Source organism: Protopterus annectens, chromosome 9.part0 (genome assembly GCF_019279795.1).
Source record: "Protopterus annectens isolate FY-2018-M chromosome 9.part0, PAN1.0, whole genome shotgun sequence".
Classification (NCBI taxonomy): domain Eukaryota; kingdom Metazoa; phylum Chordata; order Ceratodontiformes; family Protopteridae; genus Protopterus; species Protopterus annectens.
The window spans coordinates 700,397,917-700,422,047 of record NC_056743.1 but is presented as its reverse complement, the minus strand read 5'-3'; the positions used below and the strand labels follow the sequence as shown (position 1 = coordinate 700,422,047).

Below are 24,131 nucleotides of genomic sequence, written 5' to 3'. Positions count from 1 at the left end.
CTTTTTAATTCACTAAATACTCTGTCTGCATCAAGAATCCATTGCACCTTGATAAGAACTTTACCTTTCCATTGCACCTTGATAAGAACTTTACCTTTTGTGAGATGTGTCAAAAGACAAGCAACAGACACAAAATTAGGTTGAAGTTTCTTAGTTTCCAACTAATCCAAACATAGCCTTCACTTGATTGAAAGGATTTAAGCCATTTTTTTCTTTCATATTTTTTTTTTCTAGCAGTGGTTTATAACCTAATTTCCTTGATGGCATCCAAACATTTGGCTTCTAGTATGACCAGTTTACTTTTTAATCATTCATAGTTTAATCTTCCCTTTCTTATTTTATTTACCTTTGTCTACAGGGATTAGAGCACTAATCAGGCATGACCAACTACAGACCCAGCCCAACCCAGGCTCTGTTATAGATTCTAACAGTCTGCAATTTTGTAAGTACAACTTTCAGTCTTTTGAATGAATGACCACATCATCTAGTTATGCAATAGCATATTGTGAGTTGGCTTAGAGAAGTAACAGGAATATCTTGTTCATAGTATTCCACTGTAACCTTACTTATATTATCAGTTTAAAGCTTCATCTTTCCAATGTGCTTTTTAAAGTATACATGCTTACCTTTAAGTGTACTAAACTGAGGTTATTTCCTTTATTAGATTATTGTAGTTTGGAAGGTATAGCTTCCTCTGCCAAAAAAAGCTTCTAAAAAGCTGGCACTGAGGATTCTCCTGTGCCCTCTAACTTTAACTAAATTGTAATGCTCTTTTATAGTTTGCATTCTAATTCCCTTTTTCTGCTTTTGACTCTGCCTGTTCAACCCCCCCCCCCCCATCAAGCTGTTGCTTTACCTCTTGTTTATTAGGTGTAGCTGCCTCCCATACAATGTCTGCAGCCACTTCCTCTTCCAACATCTTCCATTACGTTATAAACTGGGAAAAATATTTTCCTGATATAACATCTTGAGTCAAATCAGAAACCACAGCTACAGGATGCAAACGTTTTCCTAAAACTGAATTTCCATTTGTGATTTGATATTCCTTTTTATCACTGTAAATATATGTCACTGCCACATTTTGTTTGCTACAAATCTTATACTTATTACGTAGGGACCTTTGACAAAAGTAATCCTCCTTTCAGATTCCAGTAAAGCTTCACCACCTCATCCTTGCAAAAATGTACTAATCTTTACTAGCTTGATTGTAGTGTAGTATAGTGACATAATACTGAGTCAATGATCTTAGCTTCATTTTTATCACATTCCATAGGAGCAGATTCTTTGTAGCATACATATCTCTTTTAACATTTTTAATATTATTCTTCGTACTAGTTTTACATAATTTTCCCTTGTGACCCCTCAATCCATATTTGAGTTAATTCAGAATTTTTCTTCAGGTAGATAGCAACATTTTGTAGCTGTGATAGAGAAGGAAGAGGTAACTGGGAACATATGTTTTGGGAGTGTAATGAGTTGCCAGATTTAAAAATTCCTTACAGAATATTTTATCAGAAATATTGGGTGAGCAAATGGCTGTAAATAAGGACATAATTCTTCTGAGCTGGGATAAAGGATCTGAATTTCCTAGACGTAGTTAAGGCCTTATTAAGTTTAATTTTGTTGGATGCCGCAAAAGCAATTACTAGAAAATAGAAATCAAAGTCTACACCAACTGTAGTCGAGGTATTAAATATTATAAAAGAGATAAAAGAACTGGAAAATGGATCTTTAGAAAAGGGTAGGAGCAAATTTCATAAAAGTAAATGGAAATTTTGGGAGCGATACATGCATAATAATGTTCAGGAGGAGGAGTGAGTTTTAAGAGAAGGCAGGAATTCAGCAATTTTTGTAATGGACTGATTATAGTGCCAAAGAAAATATATGTGACGTATATTGTACTTAAGTGGAAAATGTTAAAATGGTTTGTTTTCTTTTCTGTTAATGCATGTTTGCCCTTGTCTTAAGTGATCATTTCTGGTGCCAGGATTCATCAGATCATACAGGCACTCAAGTCTCTGAACAAGTACCATTATGATTTGGTCATAGTACATGTTGGTGTGAACAACTTGAGATGTACCTCCCTGGATTACATGAGGAGAAACATGATTGAGCTCTCTGATCATGTGTCACAGGCAGGTTTGTCCCTAGCCTTGAGCTCTTGCCACCCCCATAGTGCCTTTTTTAGGCAATGTCACAATAACAAAATTCCTGCTGCAAAAATACCCTTCAAAAACAACCTCAAGATTATGCTGCTAAATGCTAAGAGTCTTAGCATGAAACTGCACTCACTGGAAACAGTCCTCATCTTGGAAAATGCTGATATCTGTGTAGTCACAGAGACCTGGTTCAAGGCAGTGGAGAGCACCCCAGACATACTGAGTTACACCTCCTTCCACATATTCAGACCTCAAACTGAAGGCATGAAAACTAATGGAGATGGTGTATCAGAATTCATTAAAGATAAATACACCTCCAGATTGGTTAAACAGTATGATTCCCTGGAGACATTTTAGGTGCAAATAACTGTTGGTAGGACACCTATTCAAGTCATTGCCAGATACAGGACCCTCTCCATGAATCAAGATACCCACTTTGCCTATTTGGATCTATTGCAATCCATCACGATACCTCCAAATGCCATGGTTCTGGGTGATTTTAATTACCCATCCATTGACTGGGTAAATTACTCATGCTCGGACTCACTGGCCCAAAGGTTCCTCAGGTTCATTAACTCCAATGCCCTGGACCAGCTGGTGGATACCCAAACTAGGGCTGCCAATGTCTTGGATCTGGTGCTTACCAATATGAGGAACTGCTGTAGCACCCCCACTGTGAGGTCTTCTATTATCAGATCTGACCACAAATCAGTCTCATTTGAAGTAACTATCACACTGGCCACCCCCTCCCCCCAGAAGTAACAAAACTAAAAAACTTCTCCAAAGAAGATAATATCCTTCTAAGGATGGTTTAAATAGCTTCACTGCACCTCTCCCCTCAGATGTAACTGACAACTATGCCGAGTCCTAGACCAATGCTTTTTACAAACACCTGTATAACTGCATTGATGTAGCCATACCTGATAGGACCAAAACAAGCTCTTTAAGGAGGAGCAAACCTGTCTGGTGCACAACTGCTATTAACAGGCTTTACAATAAGAGGAAGAAATTGTTGTCCAAAAGTAAGAGTGGCATAAACTGGAAAGACACCCTCCTTAGCTTTAACAAGCGAATAAGACTTCTTGTGAAGTCCTCCAAAGCGAACTATGAATCCAAATTAGTGTCCTCAACTAAGGACAACTATAAGGTGTTCTTTAATTACATCCGTAGCCTAAAAAGTAAGACCCAGATTTGCACTGAACTGGTAGTTAATGATACCACATACATTGAGCTTCTGGACATAGCAAACCTGTTAGCCAACAGGTTCTGTGAAAATTTCACTCTCCTGTTCCCACCACACAAACCCCATGACATTCCTTCTACCTGTCCCCCACCTTGTATGTCTAGAGAGCAGGTCATAAATGCCCTCTCTAAGGCCAAAATCATAACATCTATGTGACCTGATAACATCCCAGGCTGCGTCCTACATGAGCTCCAACAAGAATTAGCAACACCATTGGGTACACTTTTCAATCATAGTCTAAGCACCGGCTTCATCCCAGCTGAATGGAATACAGCCACTGGTATCCCCTTGCACAAGGGTGGTGCTTCCACTGACCCCAGGAACTATAGACCTATTAGCCTACCTAGCCTTCTCTACAAGGCCATGGAGTGACTCATCATGGACCTTATCAACAAAGATAAAGGTAATCTCCAAACACTTGACCCTACTCAGTTTGGATTTGTCAAAGGGAGATTATGTCTGTTAAACCTGGTGGACTTCTTTGAGACAGTCAGTAAGACCCTGGACGAGGAGAAATCTGTGCATACAGCCTACCTGGATTTAGCCAAGGCATTTGACACTATCCCCCCACTCAGGCATCATTGACAAACTTGCCCAACTAGGCATCAACCCTTATATCATAAGATGGGTTGCTAACTGGCTCACTGACAGAACCCATACAGTCAAAATAGGGGAATCCACCTCCAACAGCAGACCTGTAACCAGTGGTGTTCCACAGGAATCAGTCCTGGGACCACTACTGTTCAGAATCTGTTTCTCCAAAGAACAAGCAAAAACTAAAGGTCTGTGGCTGACAAAGTTTACTGATGACTGCAAACTGGGAGCTGTCATAGAATCCCAAAATGATGTCAACATCCTAAAAGAGGGTCTTACACAAACAAATGAATGGTGCCAAAGTCATGGCCTTTAAATCAATGCAAAAAGTGTATTATCGTCCCTTTCAGTAAGAGCAGAGCATTGTTCCTGCTAATTACCACATCAATAAAAACACACTTAGCACGCACACAGTGGTGAGAGATCAGGGCACACAGGTCGACAGCAACCTTACATTTGATCACCATTCCTCCACAGCGGTAAGGTCATTCTATATTGCTCATCTCATAAGTAAGGGCATTGCCACCAGAAAAAAAAAGTTATAACCTCCCTGTGCTCTTCCCTTATTTGGCCAATAATTGAGTATAATGCCCCTTTTGGTATGTACCTTTCCATGCACCTGCAGCAACTGGAGAGACCACAAAAGGTCCACACAAGGATAATTCAAGGTATTCAGCATCTGCCCTGTGTGGATTGTCTGAAATCACTGTCACTTTACTCTGTTTCATAAAGGCTACTCAGAGACTATCTCTGCCTAGTGTATAAGGCAATCTCTGACTCTGCTTTGTTGGAAATGTTGCAAATACATAAGTCCAATGGCTCATGGGTTACTTGCTCTAAAGACATTAACCTGGTATGCAACATTAATAGAACCTACTGGAGGGACAGGTTTGTCTCCCAGAGGTTACTGCACCTGTAGAGCAGACTCCCAATTCATGTCAAGTAGAGCACCTCTTTGGCCCTCTTCAAGTGGAGTCTGGTTTATTGGATGGGTAACTATAAATTCACCCTAGGGGATCCATCTGTGTCTATCTTGGACAAGGGCAATAGGTGCTGATCATGGAAACAAGGGCAGAACTTGGCTAGGCTTGTAAGGGCCCTAGGGCCATTAGCCTAGTAACTTCCTATGATCCTATGAATGTTTGTCTTTTCGGCTTTTCCCAGTTAGGGGTCGCCACAGCAGAACTCTGGTCCGCTAATGATTGGCAGTAGATTTTTTTTTTATGGTGCCGAGTTGCCAGCCCGACGCCCAACCTTCAGCAAGGCACACCCATTCACGCATGTCTTTCAGAGGCCACTCGAACACGGGGAGGACATGCAGACTCCACACAGAAGGCACTCCAGCCATGAATCGAACAGGAGTACCTCTTGCTGTGAGGCAACAATGCTACCGCTGTACCACCGCGGATAAAGATGTTTAAAAAAGAAGCACAGTAAGCATGTCTGAGAAACTTGTAATAGATAGCCCCACATACAGTAACACCTTTTCAGTTCTCTACACAGCATTACGTTGCACAAAAGACTAGGCAGCTGAACTGCAAACACATAGAGAATGCAAAAGTATTGGCATCAGGCCAAAAGTCCTGTTCTTTCATGCTTTTGTACTATATACAGTTATTTACACTTAACGTATTCTTTCTTATTCTTCCAGTATCTACTCTGTCTTTCTTTATTAATCCAGGTTTCATATCTAACTTTTTAACAATATGAAGCAGGTAACGATATAATAATGTTTGCATATTAAATCTGTATGGTCCATCATGGCTGAATTTAGCCATGTATTTCATTATACATTACTACCCTATTCTCACAGCTTCCACAGTACCTGTCCTTTCTCATAAATGTCAAAATATCTATCATTATTCTTCTAAGCAACCCACACATGATCTCTTATTCTGGTATTGACAGATGCTTTGCAAATGTTATTCTCAGAGTCTTTGTCAAATCCTAATAACTTTGTCATCTTAATAGTTATGTATTTCATCAATTCTATGGTTATTCACCTCAAAATACTGTATAACCTCAGATTTAATTTCTGTGTTTTACCTTTTAGGCCAATTAGTTGATGCTCAACTTGTTCATGTTGTTTTACTGTCCCATTTAGTATATTCCAAATGTCACATATCTGCTACTTACAGGTAATCCAAAAACTCCAAGGAAAGGGTGCCACAGAACCAGGAACCAATAAAACCACAACAGGCACCCAAAGAGGCAGAAGGTAATAATAAAACACGAGCCTGTAGGTGTAAGCAGCAGCAGGTTTAATCACATAAGCCACAATACAAAGCGTTTTTCACCAGACTTCCTCAGATGTAAAATGAAAGAATGAAGACTGTGCCTGCTTATATACCCCTCCCAATCTAATTAGTAGTTAAAACAATTGTTTAATTGACACCAATTAAATCCTGTAACTAAAATATTCGTGACAACCTTTTCCACAAATACAGATAAAAGTAGATAAAAACATGCACATTTTTTAAAAGAACTTTAAAATAAATATATAAATACTAAAACCATCACAATATGTTGGACAGATAAATAAACTTGAATCAAAAACCAACAAAAAGAAACAAAAAGAACTTGCAAAACATTCAGTACTTATTTTATAGTTTTGCAGCTCTCATTTTTAAAATAGGGGCAATGGATATGTGTTCATTCAGCCCTGGGAATCTATTAGCTTCCAATAACAACTGCCAAAATATTTCTCTCACCTCTATCCTATTTTCCCACGGGCCCCCCTCACATCACATTGCACCTTCTCTACAACAAAGAAGCCCCATTTTGCTTGGGGACATGTCAGTGTATGCTTAAACAAGGCATTTTTAATATCTTCGACTCTAATAGCATATAAATGCTCATAAATCCTCCTTTTGAGTTTACGAGTAGTTTTTCCAATGTAAAATGCACCACAGATTTTACATAGGGCCAAATAAATCAAGCCTTCACTATTACAGTTGGAAAAACTACTACTCTGAATCTGATGGTCTCTTGACAGGATGTATACAGAAGCCTGTCTAAGTATATATGGGCATTGGGCGCATGCCCCACATTTGTAGGTTCCCAATTTCTTACATGAAACAATAGAACCATTATACTCCAGCAAATCATTGAGGTTCCTGCCCTGATTAAAGAAAATGGAAGGAATATGGGGCAGGTATATCAGGAGATAGAATATATTAACGAAGTAGTGATCAATGATCTTATGTTTTCTGTTGAAAATGAGAAGAGAAAATATTTTATTATTAAGCAACAGGTGGAAGAAAAATGTCATGTTCTTCTTCTTTGTTCCAGGGCTGAATGAACACATATCCATTGCCCCTATTTTAAAAATGAGAGCTGCAAAACTATAAAATAAGTACTCAATGTTTTGCAAGTTCTTTTTGTTTCTTTTTGTTGGTTTTTGATTCAAGTTTATTTATCTGTCCAACATATTGTGATGGTTTTAGTATTTATATATTTATTTTAAAGTTCTTTTAAAAAATGTGCATGTTTTTATCTACTTTTATCTGTATTTGTGGAAAAGGTTGTCACGAATATTTTAGTTACAGGATTTAATTGGTGTCAATTAAACAATTGTTTTAACTACTAATTAGATTGGGAGGGGTATATAAGCAGGCACAGTCTTCATTCTTTCATTTTACATCTGAGGAAGTCTGGTGGATGAAAACGCTTTGTATTGTGTGGCGTTTATGTGATTAAACCTGCTGCTGCTTACACCTACAGGCTCGTGTTTTATTATATCTGCTACTTACAGACTCAACAACTTCCCATTGTTTATGCAGGTGTTCTGTTTCACATATTATAGCAACTCTCACACATTACATATAAATTTCAAACGGCCAGCTTAGATTTCACACCTTGTTTGTATGGTGTACAGGCTTTTAGAAAATTTGATAATTGTCTTAAAGTATTCTAGTTTTTGTAGTTGCTAGACATAGGGAATAATGGTGATTCCACTCTGACCCCTGACCAGCTTCCCATCAAGGTTCTTTGGTTCCATAACACAATCCATTTCATCTATCTCCAGTGATCATAGCTCTCAAGCTTCCTTGCTTCCACTGCTTCTCATAACGGGGAACAAAGAGGCAAACAGGCAAAATGTGGAACACTTACTAACAACTTACTGACAATTTCAGCAAGGAAGCTCACAGCATGGTTAAAATGTTATTTTATTCACATTGAAGTTTTTTTGATAAATTAGTATGATTCAGTATTATTTACCATGGATATTAGTTAAGAAAACTTCTTAACAATGTATGTATGAGGCCATGTAAATGTGTAACAGTGTGGAACATGGACTTTTTAAGACTCAAAATGAGGAATGTTTGTCACAACGAGGTGCAATTGAGAGGTACATTAATGATAAGATGACACTATCACACATTTGTTCATCGATAACCAGTTTGAATATATTACTTTAACTGTCAATTTAGAGGTTTTAACTGTTAAGATAATTTAAGATAATGGAGTATACAAATGAGGCAGCCATGAATACACTCTCCATTTTAGGTTTGTTCTCCTGTCATGTCAAACTTAGGTGGTCCAAGAACACGTAAGACTAGTTTGCAATAATTTAAGCCTTTCAATATTTATTCTGAAGGCTATGTAGAATAGAATTAAAGCTCAGAGAATGGAATGGCCTTAATTATGACATGAAAGTGAGAAAAACTTAGAGACCGAATAAATCAATAGGAACAGTAAAGCTATTATCATGCTATGTAGTCTGTCTGATTTATTATGCAGTATTTAAGCTCTTGGAATGCAGATGACTATATATAAACATTATATCTCTGACGTTACTGTATTATTTATACTTTTTTCAAGACATTTGTAGAGTTTTGATTTGATTTACACAATCCTTGGAAGGAAGATGAATATATAATTGATACATGGAACTACATTTCTGGTAACTAGTTATTGTGCTATTTAAAGTTTTGATTGAAATGTACATAAAGCTTTAATTTGATTTATACAGGAAAATGAAAATACAAGTTTGCCTTGTTTAAAACTGTACAATGACTCACAAACTTTGTTTACATTAAGTTATGCACAAAAGAACAGATAGGACACTTGTCCAAAACACTGATAATGTTGCATAAGAAGCAAAACATTTATTCTGGTTTTGGTAGGCATAAAGTAGGAAGGAAGTTCAACTAGTAGAAAGCTTATAATGCAGAGTTTCCACACTAGTCAAAGAATTGGTGATAGAGGTTTAAAACTTATTATGACATGATACGTATACATGAAAAAAGAGAAGGTAAAAAAAAGATAAATATTAATTGAACTTAGTGAATTGTTACAGAGCACATGACAGGGGTGGAATTGAAGATGATGGCAAGGGTGAGAAGTGTTAATTATAAGGGGTTCAGAATATACTTGAGCAATGCTATTTAACACAGAAGGTGAGAGGGCCTGGGAACATATTCGCTAAAGTAATGGTAGAGGCCAAGAGATAGTGTTCATAGATGCCTGGGATTCAGGAAAGAAAATGTAGGGCATTGAAAAGAGGACAACTGCATTGTTGTTCTCTTCAACGACTGCTCTTATTTGAAAGACTGCGGGTGTTATCATGTAAGCATCTTCATACAAAAATTAAAGTAGTTTTAAATTCTGAGACTCATAAGTACGAGTCCCAGAATAGCAAGACAGAATGTGTGAACATGGGGGCTTTCATATACCAAGTCTGAATCACTGTGTCTTGGAGTATTCTCTTTTCTGTAATATATGATGATTTTGGAGAAGTTTACGCACCTATATCAATCTATCTGTCTATTTATATATCGTTAGAGGTCAGAATTTTGAATGCTCATATGAGCAAATGTTTTACTGACCAATAAAGAAGAGCAAACACTCATATGAATAAGCTTTCTTCTCTATGGAGTTTTTGCTGACAGACTTTTCTATAAGAGGTAACGGAATTAGCCTTTACACCACTGTTGTGTGATCTTGGCATTGGTATACTCATAGCCAAGGGGTGTGGGGGATGCTCTTTCCCCAGTGTAGTGCTATCTTGGAGCTGGTATATATAATTAGCATCCCGTCATGTGGGGGGTGAACAGCAGATTGCCCTCCTGTAAAAAAATATTTATTTTTTTCCATTAAATCGCTTTTTTCAATAATGAATCTGCAAAGGACTGAAAATAACATAAAAAACAGTGTTTTGCAAGGGAGCAAGCTCTCCCTGAACCTCCCATATGGGGAGGTGATTATATATACCAACTCCAAGAATTCAATACAGAAGGGAAAGGGCATATTCTCTGATCACTGTTTTGCCCAGCTGATTTTCGATCAGCTGAACCAGCTTTTTCACTCATTAATGAATGTATATATATATATATATATATATATATATATATATATATATATATATATATATAGGGTCTATAATACAACAAAAAATTAAAATATCGAGCGCTCATATGAGCGAAAAATCAGAAACACGAATTCGCTATTGTGGGGGGCTGTGCCCCCCACCCCCACTAAATATATATTCTTACTCTGAGATCGCACTACAGTGAGGAAAGGGCAAATATTCCGATCTTCACTGTACTGTGTTCCAAAAAACTAAATATCGAATTCCTAATTTTTTGCTCATGTGAGTACTCGATATTTTAATTTTTCATCATTCTAAAATAGCCCTATATATATATATATATATATATATATATATATATATATATATATATGTATTTGTATGTGTGTGTGTATATAAATATATATATATATATATATATATATATATGGTTCTACCTGACATAATCGAAACCACACAACACCGACAACCACATCACCGACACCACATATTCGACAGTCCATAAACACGAAACCACACATAACCGACAACGAAATAACCGACGGTACACAAACACGAAACCCCATACAAAACAAAACACATCCCCATTCCACAAACCACACACACAACACAAGCACACCAAAATCCTTACAAGCCCACACTAAACCTTACTCCTAACCCTAAGGTCCGTCACTATCGCACACTTACCTACCCGCCCCTAACCCTAACTCACTTAACCCCTATCGCTCCCTAACCCTAACTCACTTAACCCTCCCCTCTCACTCCTCTACCCTAACTCACTTATCCCTCCCCTTTCGCTCCCTAACCCTAACTCACTTTACCCACCCCTATCAGCTCCTAACCCTAACTCACTTAACCCACCCCTATCCCCACAGACCGTCAATCTCCACACTTACCTGCCTCGCACCCTAACGTCCGTCACTACCGCATACTCACACAGCCTTTCCCCATGTCGGCATCCTCGGCGTTGGTGTTGTCATCCGTCGGGTCGGTCTTCTGCATTGTCGATGTTCTGCAACCCGCGATTCGCGTCGGTCTTCTTCGCTTTCGATCTTCTGGAGCTCCGGATTCCGATGTCGGTCTTCTCAGCTGTCGACGAAGTCAGGTAGAACCATATATATATATATATATATATATATATATAGATATATATATATATGGGTCTACTTTGATTCACTGAAAACTCATTTCACTGAATCGCATTTCACTGAATGTAAGTACTGTTGGGCAAATAAAATGTATATGCCCTTTTCCCCACTGTAGTACGATCCTGGAGTTAGTATATATAATTAGGGGGGCACAGCCCCCCACATTGGGGGGGTTTGGTGGGTGTACCCCCCACACCTACTTAGCTTTTATTTTTATGAATCTTAGTTCACTGAAAGCTAACAATATAAAACCAAAAGTAGGTGCAAGGGCTGCGCCCCCGACACCACCCAATCACACCACCCACCTCTAACTATATATACTAATCCAGGATCACACTACAGTGGGGAAAGGGGCATATATGTTTTACTTGCTCAACAGTACTTACATTCAGTGAAATGTGATTAAGTGAAATGAGTTTTCAGTGAATCAAAGTAGACCTATATATATATATATATATATATATATATATATGTGTGTGTGTATATATATATATCTTATATATATATATATATATATATATATATATATGGTTCCCATTCAGAAGCCTGAAACATCATAAGCCTGAAAATCAAAATCCTGAAACCAAAAGCCTGAAAATTCAGAATCCTGAAAACTCAAAATCCTGAAAGCCCAAAATCCTGAAAGACCAAAATCCTGAAACTCAAAATCCTGAAAACACAAATAATGCTAATATGTCACTATAAAGACACTAATATCTACCAACTGACCCTGACCCTAACCCTAACCCTAAGGTCCGTCACTATCGCACACTCACCTGACCCGCGCCCTAACCCTAACTCACTTAAACTGCCCTAACCCCAATATTTGTCACTATTGCATACATGCCTAACCTGCGCCCTAACCCTAACTCACTTAAACCGACCCTAACCCTAACATAAAACCAACTGCACACTTACCTGACCCCAACGCATGACCTAACACCACAGGGCTAACAATAGCAAAGCCACAATGACATCAGTATGTCTATTTTGTGTTTTCAGGATTTTGAGTTTCAGGATTTTGGTCTTTCAGGATTTTGGGCTTTCAGGATTTTGAGTTTTCAGGATTCTGAATTTTCAGGCTTTTGGTTTCAGGATTTTGATTTTCAGGCTTATGATGTTTCAGGCTTCTGAATGGGAACCATATATATATATATATATATCTATGTATATATACGTAGATATATATATATATATATATATATATATATATATATATATATGTGTGTGTGTGTGTGTGTGTGTGTGTGTGTGTGTGTGGTGGGTGCAACCCTCCTCACCCACATTGCCGATGTACACTAAAAAAAAAAATTGCTATACATCTGCATTTTTTTTAAATAATTCCAGCATTTGGAATAATGGTTATTAATATTACAATAGGGAAACATCTATCTCTCTATCTGTCATTAATGTCATTAATTTTGATGCCAACTTAAGTTGCAATAATCTATATTTTAGCTAATATGACTAAAACAACATTCTCTTTTCAGGTCAAAAATGCACACTAACCTTTTACAAGTCAGAGGTATTAAGAAGTTCCGAAAAGTTTCCTGTCTTTGTGATTGTAACCTATTTGAATGATATTCGAGTTGCAACGTTTGACAATATTACAAAGATATATGAACCTCGGGTACACTGGCTAAAGAAAAATGTAGACCAGTCTTTCTGGAATGAACTAAGTCAGGTCATCCGAAATTGGGAAGTGTCTTTCAGATCAAACAGGAAAGCCCTAATGGGCCATATTAATCAGACTACAGGTGAGTGATTTCTGTATATATGTAATATATATATATAATCGGCCCAAACTGATATTTTGCAAGTGCTAATGTGAAGCAAAACATTTGCTTTATTTCTTCAAGGACACCTTATTGAGCATTGCTTAAACATGATTTGTAAAACACTAAATAAAAAACACCAGTTTTTCAATACTCTATACTCAGTACTTAATTTTTCCCCATTTGCTGTATATATTAAAAGTGCTGAAATCCATTCTACTGTATCATTCCGAGGGGTTGATTCAGTCTTGGTACATAGTAGAACTATTACTCCTCAAATTCTGAACTGGTTAAATTACTGGTATTAGTGGTTGTGTGGAACATCTCAAACCCTTTAGTAGTAGTGACTCAGAAAACTTCACACATGTAAAATTCAGTTCACAATGCAGAACAGCAGTATCATATAATAAGGCACTGTGGGTTAGTAGGTCAATGCAAATACAAGTAAAAACTATTTTATAAATAGTTAACCATCCTAATAGGGGCCCCAATATCCTTGATCTAGTTCTCAAAAAAATAGACATGTCTCGCACATTTTCATATGTATCACCCTGCTTTGTTAAATCAAACCAAAATGAGTGACCTTTTCCTTTAAAACTGATGGTACGTCCCTTATAATTACATCTAAATATAGAGACTTCTCAAAAGCAAACCTTTTTCAGTTACTTGATTACCTAAATAAATTTTGCTGTAATTATCCTTCAATTGATCCTGGTTACTAAAAAAAAATGCTGGCTATGTCTCAGACTTCTACTTCCACTTAAGTAGTTGAATCAATAACACAGTCTCCATCTATATCAAATATAATGAGAAATTTAAAACTAAACTTCTGTGGCAGAATATCCATATAACTAAATTATATAATAAGAGAAATAAATTGCTTATTGCTAATTAGAGGTCTTATTCTACCTGCACTAAGAACACTTTTAAGCAAACGGAAAAGAGTTTAAGGGAACCATTAGGAAGCTCATAGCTGAGCATGAACTTTAAATTGCCTCTGAAGTCAAAAATAACTACTTTGTTGAACTATGTGCAGAAATTAACAACAAACCACAGTTATGCATTGCTAGTGCATAATAATGGTGAGCACTCTAACCCAAAGAAATTAGCTAATATCCTAGCTGACAATTATTTGTGCAAAGTTTTCTCCAACTACAGTCATAGCTATCCCACAATCCCAGCCAACCCCTTTAGTTACTATGGAACAAGTTCTATCAGCCACCTCAAAGCTAAGAACACCTCAATTATAAGTCCTGGTAATATACCAGATTGGCTGATTATCAGTCCAAAATATGGCCTATACAAACCCCTATTAAATGGCTTTCATTTAAGCCTTTCTACATTCCTGAAGCCTGGAAAATAGACACTGCAGTGTCCTTACAAATGGGTGGCCCAACCATGGACCCTGGTAAGTATAGACCTATTAGTCTCACGAGTCTAATATGTAAAGCTGTGGAGCATGTTTCCAAAGACTTCATTAAACTGGACATTGAAAGTCTCTTAACCATAGATCTTCACCAATTTGATTTTGTCAAATGAACATCCTGCCTCTTCAACCTCTTTAATTAATTTGAAAAAGTAACTGAAGCAGTGGATAGCAGTTATGCAGTACATACGGTATATCTGGATATGACCAAGGCTTTTGACTCTATTCTCTATGCAGGCATTATTGAGAGGCATATAAATCTGAATATAAATCCTTATATTGTGCACTGGATAACTGGCTGTATGACAGAACCTAAGTGGTTGCAGCCACAGGTGCCACTTCTAAAAGCAAAAACATTACTAGTGGTATATCACAAGGCTCAGTGTCAGTGCCTCTCATATTTGACATCTATTTCTCAAACCATCATGCCAGCACTCCTGGCCTATGCTCATATTAGTTTGCAGACTTCTATCAATTGGGTGTTATTTGATCTTCCACTGACTCACAATTTCTTCACAGTTTCTTCAACATGGATTAGACCATGTTAACAATTGGTGGAAGGAGAAAGGCCTCAAATTAAATGTAAAAAATGTAGTAGAGTTAATTTTGGTAAGCAAAACATTTGCACAAACCATATAGGTGACACACTCCTCCAATCAGACACCATTGTGAGGCATCTATCCACTGTCGTTGTTAATTCCTTATCCCTTGACAATCATGTCTCCACATTAGTTGGAAAAGCCCTCAGTCTGTCTCATTGAATTTCCAAAGTTGTCATCACTATATCCAGAGAAGTCTTAATTCCCATTTACTCCTATCTCATCTGACCCATTATTGAATAGAATGCACATTTTGGCATTTATTAGTCTAAACATATTACTCAACTTGACAGACCTCAGAGATTCATAATGTAAAAGATAGTGGGCTCAAAAATGTTTAGTTATTAGGACAGACTGGTAGCCCTGTCTTTTTACTCAGTCTGTTATGGACTCCTGGAGATCAGTTCTAGCCTTTTGAGCTATGAAAGATCCAACACTCTTTGACCTCCTGTTTCTTCACACAGCATATGGCACCTCAAATACCCAGTTAAAGAAACTAAACCTTCTTCAGCAGATAAGTAAGACACATTTGATATGACAAATTTATATTACAACATATTCCCCACTTCTGGAGCCAACTTCTGCTTCAAGGTAAATCTAAATAATTGAAAGGACAACAGTAAATACAACCCCAGTCTATCTTGTTTTTGCTGCCCTTGAGACTGGAAGGAACGTTTGAATTGGGATTTTCTTGATAGGCTTGTAATGGTCTGCAGACTGATTGCCCACTACTTGCCTTGGAACGCATAAACTTAAATTAATTTGTAAGAATGCATATAATAGCAGAGACAATGTAAAATTGTAAAAAGATTTACAACCTATAGAAACAAAAACAGAATCTGGATACAACACAATACATATGATAAGTAGCTGGCATAGTGAAATGATACAAACTATAATGTAAACAGACATATTATAAGTAGTTGCAATTATAGGGATACAAAAAAAGTGAAGATTTAGCCTTGTTTTTACTGGACTAATGACAGGGAGAGTAAATCACTACCCTCAAGCCTTGGTCTGTACCAGAGGCAAAACAGAGTCATATGAGAGTACCTAAAAAGTAGTTACATGTAAACCAGATTATATAATCTGGAATAAACTGTTAAATTAGAACTGAGTAGTACAAGTAATTTCTGGAAGAATGAGCTAAGTGTTCTCACAGTAGAACCTGGACATGTTATTAACAAACCCAGTATGACTCAGATATGTGCACAATGTCCTATAAAGGTGACAATTTGTAGGTAAGGTGGAATACAGGCCTTCCATTTGGATCCATCAATTATTCCTCTCTGTTTAATATCTGCTGAGACTAATGCACTGAACATTTTGCTTTACAAAATTAATTTACAAGTAAAGATGGAGGAAAAATACAATTTTTTTACCAGTTTGTCAGACAGCATGGAGTTTGCGCAGCAATGAGGTTAGCAGTAGCTGACTGACATACAAATCACTGCATCTTGATATGATGGGCTCATGGGATATATGAAAAGGAGAACACAAGATAAAGCCCGTGTAGTGTGATAGGAAACCTACTTTTTGAAACCATTATTTACATTTTACAAGTTGTCCCCCTCTACATTGTAAGTAAAATATATTTAAGGGACAGTTGGTGCGGGCTGCTAGAATGTGTTGTACATTCAAGATCTTTAAGAAGGGAAGTGAACACATTTATAATATGTTCTTGGAAAGGGGGTACCATCACAAATTTTTTACACTTTTACAAGAAGAAGTCTTAGGTGATTGGGGGACCAGATTTAGTCCATTAGTAGGGTCTTCCTTGGTTAATGATATTATTGCTACTACTTCCTCACCCAATCATATTTCAAGTAAAAATACTGAATTTACTAATGCACTTTTTGTAAAATACAATTCACACTTTAGGTCTATCAAGGACATTGTCTTTAGAAACTGGAATATTTTTAAGGTTGACGGAACAGCTTTTAGTATATAGGGGGAAACACTTACATTTTTTATAAAACAGGGAGAAATATGAAAATATTTTTGAAAATGTGCTTTTCTTTCCTTCGAGAACTTTTACAGGTACACAAAGATGTGGTGCCTATACTCAGTTCTCTTGTATTTTGAAACAAGAAACTATCACCTTGGACAATTATTGTAATTCTAAGATTAAGTTGGTTTACAGTAACTGCCTTACAAAGGGTATAGTATACATTGCTTGTTGCCTTTCTTGTCCCTGTTTTTACATTGGGGAAACTGAGACACAGCTTAAGAAAAGAATATACGAGCATATGGATAAAAATATATGGACATAATTATGATTTTTCTGAGACAGAATAAGGCTAGTTCTCTTTACAGACATTCTATTTCTTGTATAAGGTTTCACGAATTCCAGTTTGGTATGTTGGAAATTGTTCCAAAGAATGAATTTGGGGGCCCTTGGGAATTATTATTATTTGAACAAAGAGAATTATTTTAGCAAATTAAATTAAATGCATCAGTTTACCCTGGTATCAGCAAATGTATTTCTATTATTCCTGCCTTGAAGGTTAAGTCTTTGAAGCTTTAGATTGTTAGAGCATGACTTATTTGCTCATTTACTTAAGTTCTTCTTTTTTGCAAGTTCTTAACGTTCATATTACATTTTATTCACATTTTAATATGTAATTCTGGGTATGACTTTGATTCTGTAATTTTAGATGTGTATAGGCATATGCGTTTATTTACTTATATCTCTTTAAGAATTTTTGATTATTTCCTATTTAAATGCATTCACCCCTATTGGTCAATTTAATTGTCATGTGATTTGCCTTTTGCTTATTTTAACTTGGTCTTTGGTGAAATCTCTGATTCTGAAGAAGTCGACAGTTTTTCAGGGACGAAAGTGCTTAACCAATTTTTAAAACCTTTTTACCATTCATTCAATAAACGGACGTTATGCACTGATTTCATTGATTTTTTAAAACTGTTTGCTGTTCTTTGTGTTTGGCTGGATAATTCACTGGAAGACAGTGTTGTTCACTGGCTATTTTATTGAAAGAAGGAGTTTTTTAATGTTTGTTTATTTAAAACACCCTATTACACTGTGTGGGCTTTTTCTTGTGTACTAGTTGACTTGATAAGCTCCATGGACACACGTTCAGTATACAGATTTCGATATATATAAAATAAGTTGTCATGCACAATGCTTATATATGAAAAATACAGTAGAAATTGTTATTAACAAACACTATTTATACTAGCTTTAGCAGAAAGCAGAGGGTATAACAACAAATAAGGTATTGATAGGGTAGATTTGTCTCAAATAAGCAACTGATGTCAAAATCATGGTCAGAAATTGAATGCCAAAAAATGCATTATTGTATCATTTGGGAAGTCATCTACCCCAGGACATACCACATTGACAATACACCCCTAAGAGTTGACCCAGATGTTTGTAATTTTCAAACTTCTGTGGACACATCCCCCCACATGGGGGTGCAGGGGAGCTTGTCCCCTTGCATAAACATTAAAAATAGTTCTTATAAATGTCAAATATTAATTTAAAATTATCATGTGGTTATTGTTGTAAGAATGTCCTTCTATATTGCATAGCTTATAAACAAGGGGGTTGTATCTAGATCTAAGGATGTCATTGTCCCCTTTTAACAAGAACTATATGCTTTGCAAGTATGGTGTGCCCGGCCAAACCAAAGACAGCCAAACACCAACGGCCAGCAATTTGCATTACCAAGATACTGAAGTCTTAAATGAAAATCAAATATAATATTTATTCAATATTCTTATTGTAAATGTCTCCAAACCTGTTTCGGCTATCAAGCCTTCATCAGTGGGTAAAGTTTCCCTCTGTTGAGAGTGGTGATTATTTATACATATTCCCAACCAATGGAAAACATGGTACAGCCCAACATAATGGTTAGAGTACATTGTTAAGTTTCAAACATAAAATTAGGCTCAACCATATTACTGAATACACTGACAATGATAAAACAAAATTCCCATGTGATAGTGAAACAATAATGAAGTTTAAAAAACACATATATCCAATTGTGTATAAAAGAATAATAATCTGAAATGTACCATATCTGCCATGTGTAACTCTACCTGGAGAGCATATCCTATATGCCTTATACAATGCTTTGCTCATAAGTAAAATTCTTTGATGTATGAGAATTCTTATATGTAATATAAGTTAAATACAGAACATTTGTTAATATATGTGTGTGTATGTGTATGTATAAGGTATATCATATGTGAACATGAGATTTGAAAGGACAAAGGTCCTATCCGATTCTCCAGTATTATATATAGTATAGAATTCCTACATACCCAATGGAGTACCCTGGTATATTCAATAATAAATCAAAAAACATGCTCCACAATATTAGGATATACACATACCTACTAAGCTGATTATGAGCATATTTAGGCCTCCGAAGAAGATTAACACAGAGCTACTAATAGCTGGTGGGTTTTCCAAATATATATACCATCTTAGGACTTTTTACAAATGATCATTAAGACCTGGGGGAAAAAGTCCCCCAACGTTAATGATCCAATATTTCTCTTTATGGTTTAGGATGGTATGCCAACCCTGTTGGCTACTTCTGTCCCCTGTGATTTTATCTATGATCATAAACATAAAATTAGCATTGGTATGTTTAATAGTATGTCTGTATAGGACATTGATTTCTTTTTTGTTTCAGATGTCACTTTTGTGTTCAGTCATTCTGATTCTGAGTGAGCGAGAGGTCTGGCCCACATAAAAAGCTGAGCATTGGCAAGTGGCTAAGTAAATGATCCAACTACTACTACAGTTCCCAAACACCCTAGAGTTGTACACTTTATTAGTGTTAGCACTGGTAAATTCTTTCAGTTTGCTTACATGTGAGCATGAACCACAATGACCACATGGGAAAGTGCCCAAAGGTTTGTCTCCAGTCATAGTCATTTGCTGATATATTGCCCCTCCACTCTCCTTATGCTTGTAATGAGAAAAAAGACCACCTAAAGTTTTTCCACGCTTAAATGAAAACATACATTTAGGACCTAACATTTTCCTTAATTCCTCATTGGCCAAGAGTATATTCCAATGGGTGTTCAGTATATTCCTGATAACATTGTGATTCAGTCCATATGTAGTCACAAACCTAAGGGTAGATTCTTCCAATGTAGTTGTTCGCTTTTTATATTGTAACAAAGCATTTCTATCTTGAGTAGTGGACCATTCACTTGCTCTAAGTATATCTGATTCTCTATATCCCCTGTCTTTAAATCTATGGTAAAGATCTAATCTGGCTTGTTCAAAATCTTGTTCTGATGAGCTGATGTGTTTAATATGCATAAATTGAGATTTCGGTATATTTCGGATGGTGTGGTGCGGATGCATACTTGGCGCATGGAGCAGAGTGTTGTACTGTGGATATTTCCGATAAGTCTTGGTATTCAGGGTATGATCTTCATTCCTATATACTGTGACATCCAGAAAATCAATGGTATCATGATTTGATGTTACAGTAATCTCAATGCCCCATATATTTCCATTCAAATACTCCACAAATTCCTGTAAGTACGCCCGATCTGCCCTCCACACCATCCAGCAATCATCCAAATATCTGCGCCAGATGTCAATCTCCACCATATACAGATTATGGAGGGGATCATAGATCATGCATTCCTGAAAAAAGGCCATGAATAGGTCTGCATTTATGGGAGCAAAAGATGTTCCCATGGCAGTACCCTGTAGTTGCCAGTAGCACTCTCTGTGGAGATAAAAAACATTTTTATTAAGTACGTGTTCTGCCATGCATACTAATAATGTATTAAATCCAGGTGGATACAATGCCGAATGTTCGAGCCAGTACTGTAAAGCCTGTAGTCCAGCCCAATGAGGTATGCTTGTGTATAAAGATTTCACATCCAGTGTACACATTAGTCACCCTGGCTCCAATTGTGTATCCTGTATGATTTGAAGGAAGTGAGTAGTGTCCCATAATCTGGCTCTAACTGAAGTAAGTAAGGGTTTCAAATAGTGTGTAAGAAAAGCTGATAGAGGTTCAGTTAAGGAACCCATGCCGGACACAATGGGTCTCCCTGGAGGTTTGGAAAGGGATTTGTGAATCTTGGAAAGAAGGTAAAGTATTTGTTTTTGGGGGTCCATAACAGTTAGATGTTTCACAGTACTCCTAGTAATAATACCTTCCTCTTCCGCTTGGTGTAAAAAGGTGTTGATTTCCTTCTTAAATACAGCAGTAGGATCAATGGACATATACATATAACATCGAGTATTGGCAAGTTGTCCCCTGCCCTCATTCAAATAGTATCCCATATTCATAACCACTTACTGCACCTCCTTTATCAGCTGGCAGAATAACAATGTTATGATTGTTCCTTAATTCATCCATAGCAACCTTTTCAGATGGGGATATATTTTGGCCCACAATACATGATTCCCTATGTGGGAAGTGTAGGTCCATGAGTACCGACTGAAGGAATATGGACACATGTTTGTTCATGGGTGGTTGGAATTCAGATTTATGAAATCTGAATTCCTCAGATCTTTGAGAGGTTTTACGTGTAAAAAATAACTTCAGATTAAGGTTACAACAAAAAGATAACACATCATTAACTATATTGTATTCATCAGAAAAGAAACCAGGTATAAAACCAAGGCCTTTATTAAGTAGTTGTTCTTGTTCATTTGTAAGTGTTACATCGGATAAATTCAACACATTTTGATAACTATTATCAGTTATTTCAGAAGTGTCTGTATCAAGCCTTCCACAGAATTTGTTCTTGTACCCATACTTGTGTTTGCGGCCTTCCCGCCGCCTTTTTCCATGTCTAAAGGGTGTGAGACATTGGATTTCTTATGGCTAGTCGATTCACGATAACTGCTACTATCGTTGTCTGTATAGGAGGATTCTTCCCCTGAAGTGCTAATAAAAGACCTATCATTGGTCTTAAGAATCAATCTGGGTCTCTTTCTAGGCCTATTGTTTGCTGTCCCCCGACTGGTGTCCGTAAATCTAACTGATCTAAAGGATTCAAATGGACAAATCCTTTGATAATCAGTGATGTCCCTATTAAATTTTTGAATTTTCCTTTCTTTAGTCTGTTTTTCATAAGTGTCCAATTCTTTTGAAAGTTTGTTTACAGAAATAGCATACATAGGTAGGGACTCATACTATTTACATTCCGCACAACAGGTTTTCACCTCAATTAGGTTAATATCAACCATTCTTTCATAGTATGAAGCAAGTATCTTGACAAATATTATAGAGGCCTGCTGTAATGCTAGGTTCCATTCTTTAGTTAGTCTGTCCTCATACCTGCCAACTAAAGGTTGTAAACGGATTCTCAGGCCTCTTGGAGTTATTTCCTATTTATGTATGCGCGAAACAATCTTAAGTGCCAGATGTTAGCTCTTAAATTCTTCAAGCCCTTACTCAGTTTGTTAAAGGCCATATCACATCCATTAGAAGGATTTGTTATGGAGCCATTCTGATTACTGCCTGGCATGTTGTCTATCCCAAAGATTCCAATGTCATCCCTATCGGCACATAATTCATGAAGAATGTTCTCCAAATCCATATCTATTGGTGTTAAGAGAGCAAAAACTAATTGAGAATTCAAAATTGTTTGAGATGGATTAAAAATCCTGGTCAAACAAAATACTAGAATTGGTCCTTAATGAATATCAATATTGCGTATTCTTATATGAATATTAATAGGTCAACCCTTTAATCAAAGGAGCGTATTTATATTATTCTGAGATTCAAATTTTGAATCACCAATATTATGTAGACACCAATCTGATAACAGCAACACCATAAAGTAACCAATCATGAAGAAAACTCCAGATCCACCTGTCTGTACACAACTCAAAGTATATGAATTATCCAATGGGATCTGAAAAGCTATATCTTGTAAATACACAAGTTATGAGTCTTATAATTTAAGACCTCTGTTCTGTCAAGTAGATACGGATCTCCGTGACCTAAATAGTCACTCAGATTACATAGGCCTAGGACCTGGGCATGGCTTATTGACAGCCCCTATGTAAAAAAATTATGTTAAATGAGATCATGACATAGGCTTGAAATCTAAAACACCCTTGTAAAATACAAGTTCAATACAATGTTTCAAATCAGGAATCAAAACTATTGTTTTAAAGGACTGTAAACAATCCTATTTGTGATAGTAATAATTATATATATTGACCCAATAATAGTATGAATTATGTATATGGAAGAGACAGATAACCACTGTACAGATCTCCAAAGTGGTTATTAGTGTTGTGTAGGCCAAAGTCTTTCACAGAGCTGTAAGTGTCCCCTATATATAGCAACAGATGGCCTATTAATTTTTATTTTTTTATTTTTATTTATCATTTGTTGACCGGGAAAGTCCGACTAGGTTCCACAGAGCCTGTTTTCAGCGGAGGCCCGGGGAGAAATGCTCCAGATATTTTACATAAACTCCGGAACCAACATACAGTAAAGGCCATTCATATAGTAACTTCCATATAATATTCAGAACATCCCATTTGTGATCATTTTTCAATAAAGTACTAGCTAAGGCGTATTATTCCTATTACATCCGTTAATTACCCCTTGTATTATGTTTAATCCACCAATCATATATGTTCATAAATAACATTTATGTTAGGTTCACATGTATTCATAACTTGAAATAACTGTATATACATAAAGCATGATTCCCTAATTCCTAAATTATAACCAGCTTGTCCCTTCTACTTATCAGTATACATGTCTCATATAAATATATCACTAAATTCCAACCCATACATTTAAGCATGAGGCCTAGTGTTACTGACAGAACTAAACAATTGTAATAATAAATGCAAAATATATTATAATCCAGATGTCACAGATCCACAAGCATGGATTCACT

At 36.6% G+C, this 24,131-nt stretch overlaps 1 protein-coding gene across 1 annotated transcript in view; it reads left to right on the top strand.

Annotated features, from left to right (window-relative positions):
• The first annotated feature begins 12,748 nt into the window (after positions 1-12,748).
• Positions 12,749-24,131, top strand: part of LOC122810575 (class I histocompatibility antigen, F10 alpha chain-like) — a 316,486-nt gene continuing 305,103 nt past the window's right edge. Inside the window, exons 1-2 of the mRNA XM_044082154.1 lie at positions 12,749-12,770; positions 12,948-13,214. Coding sequence (XP_043938089.1) covers positions 12,749-12,770; positions 12,948-13,214 — 289 coding nt within the window. The remainder of the gene's footprint in view (positions 12,771-12,947; positions 13,215-24,131) is intronic.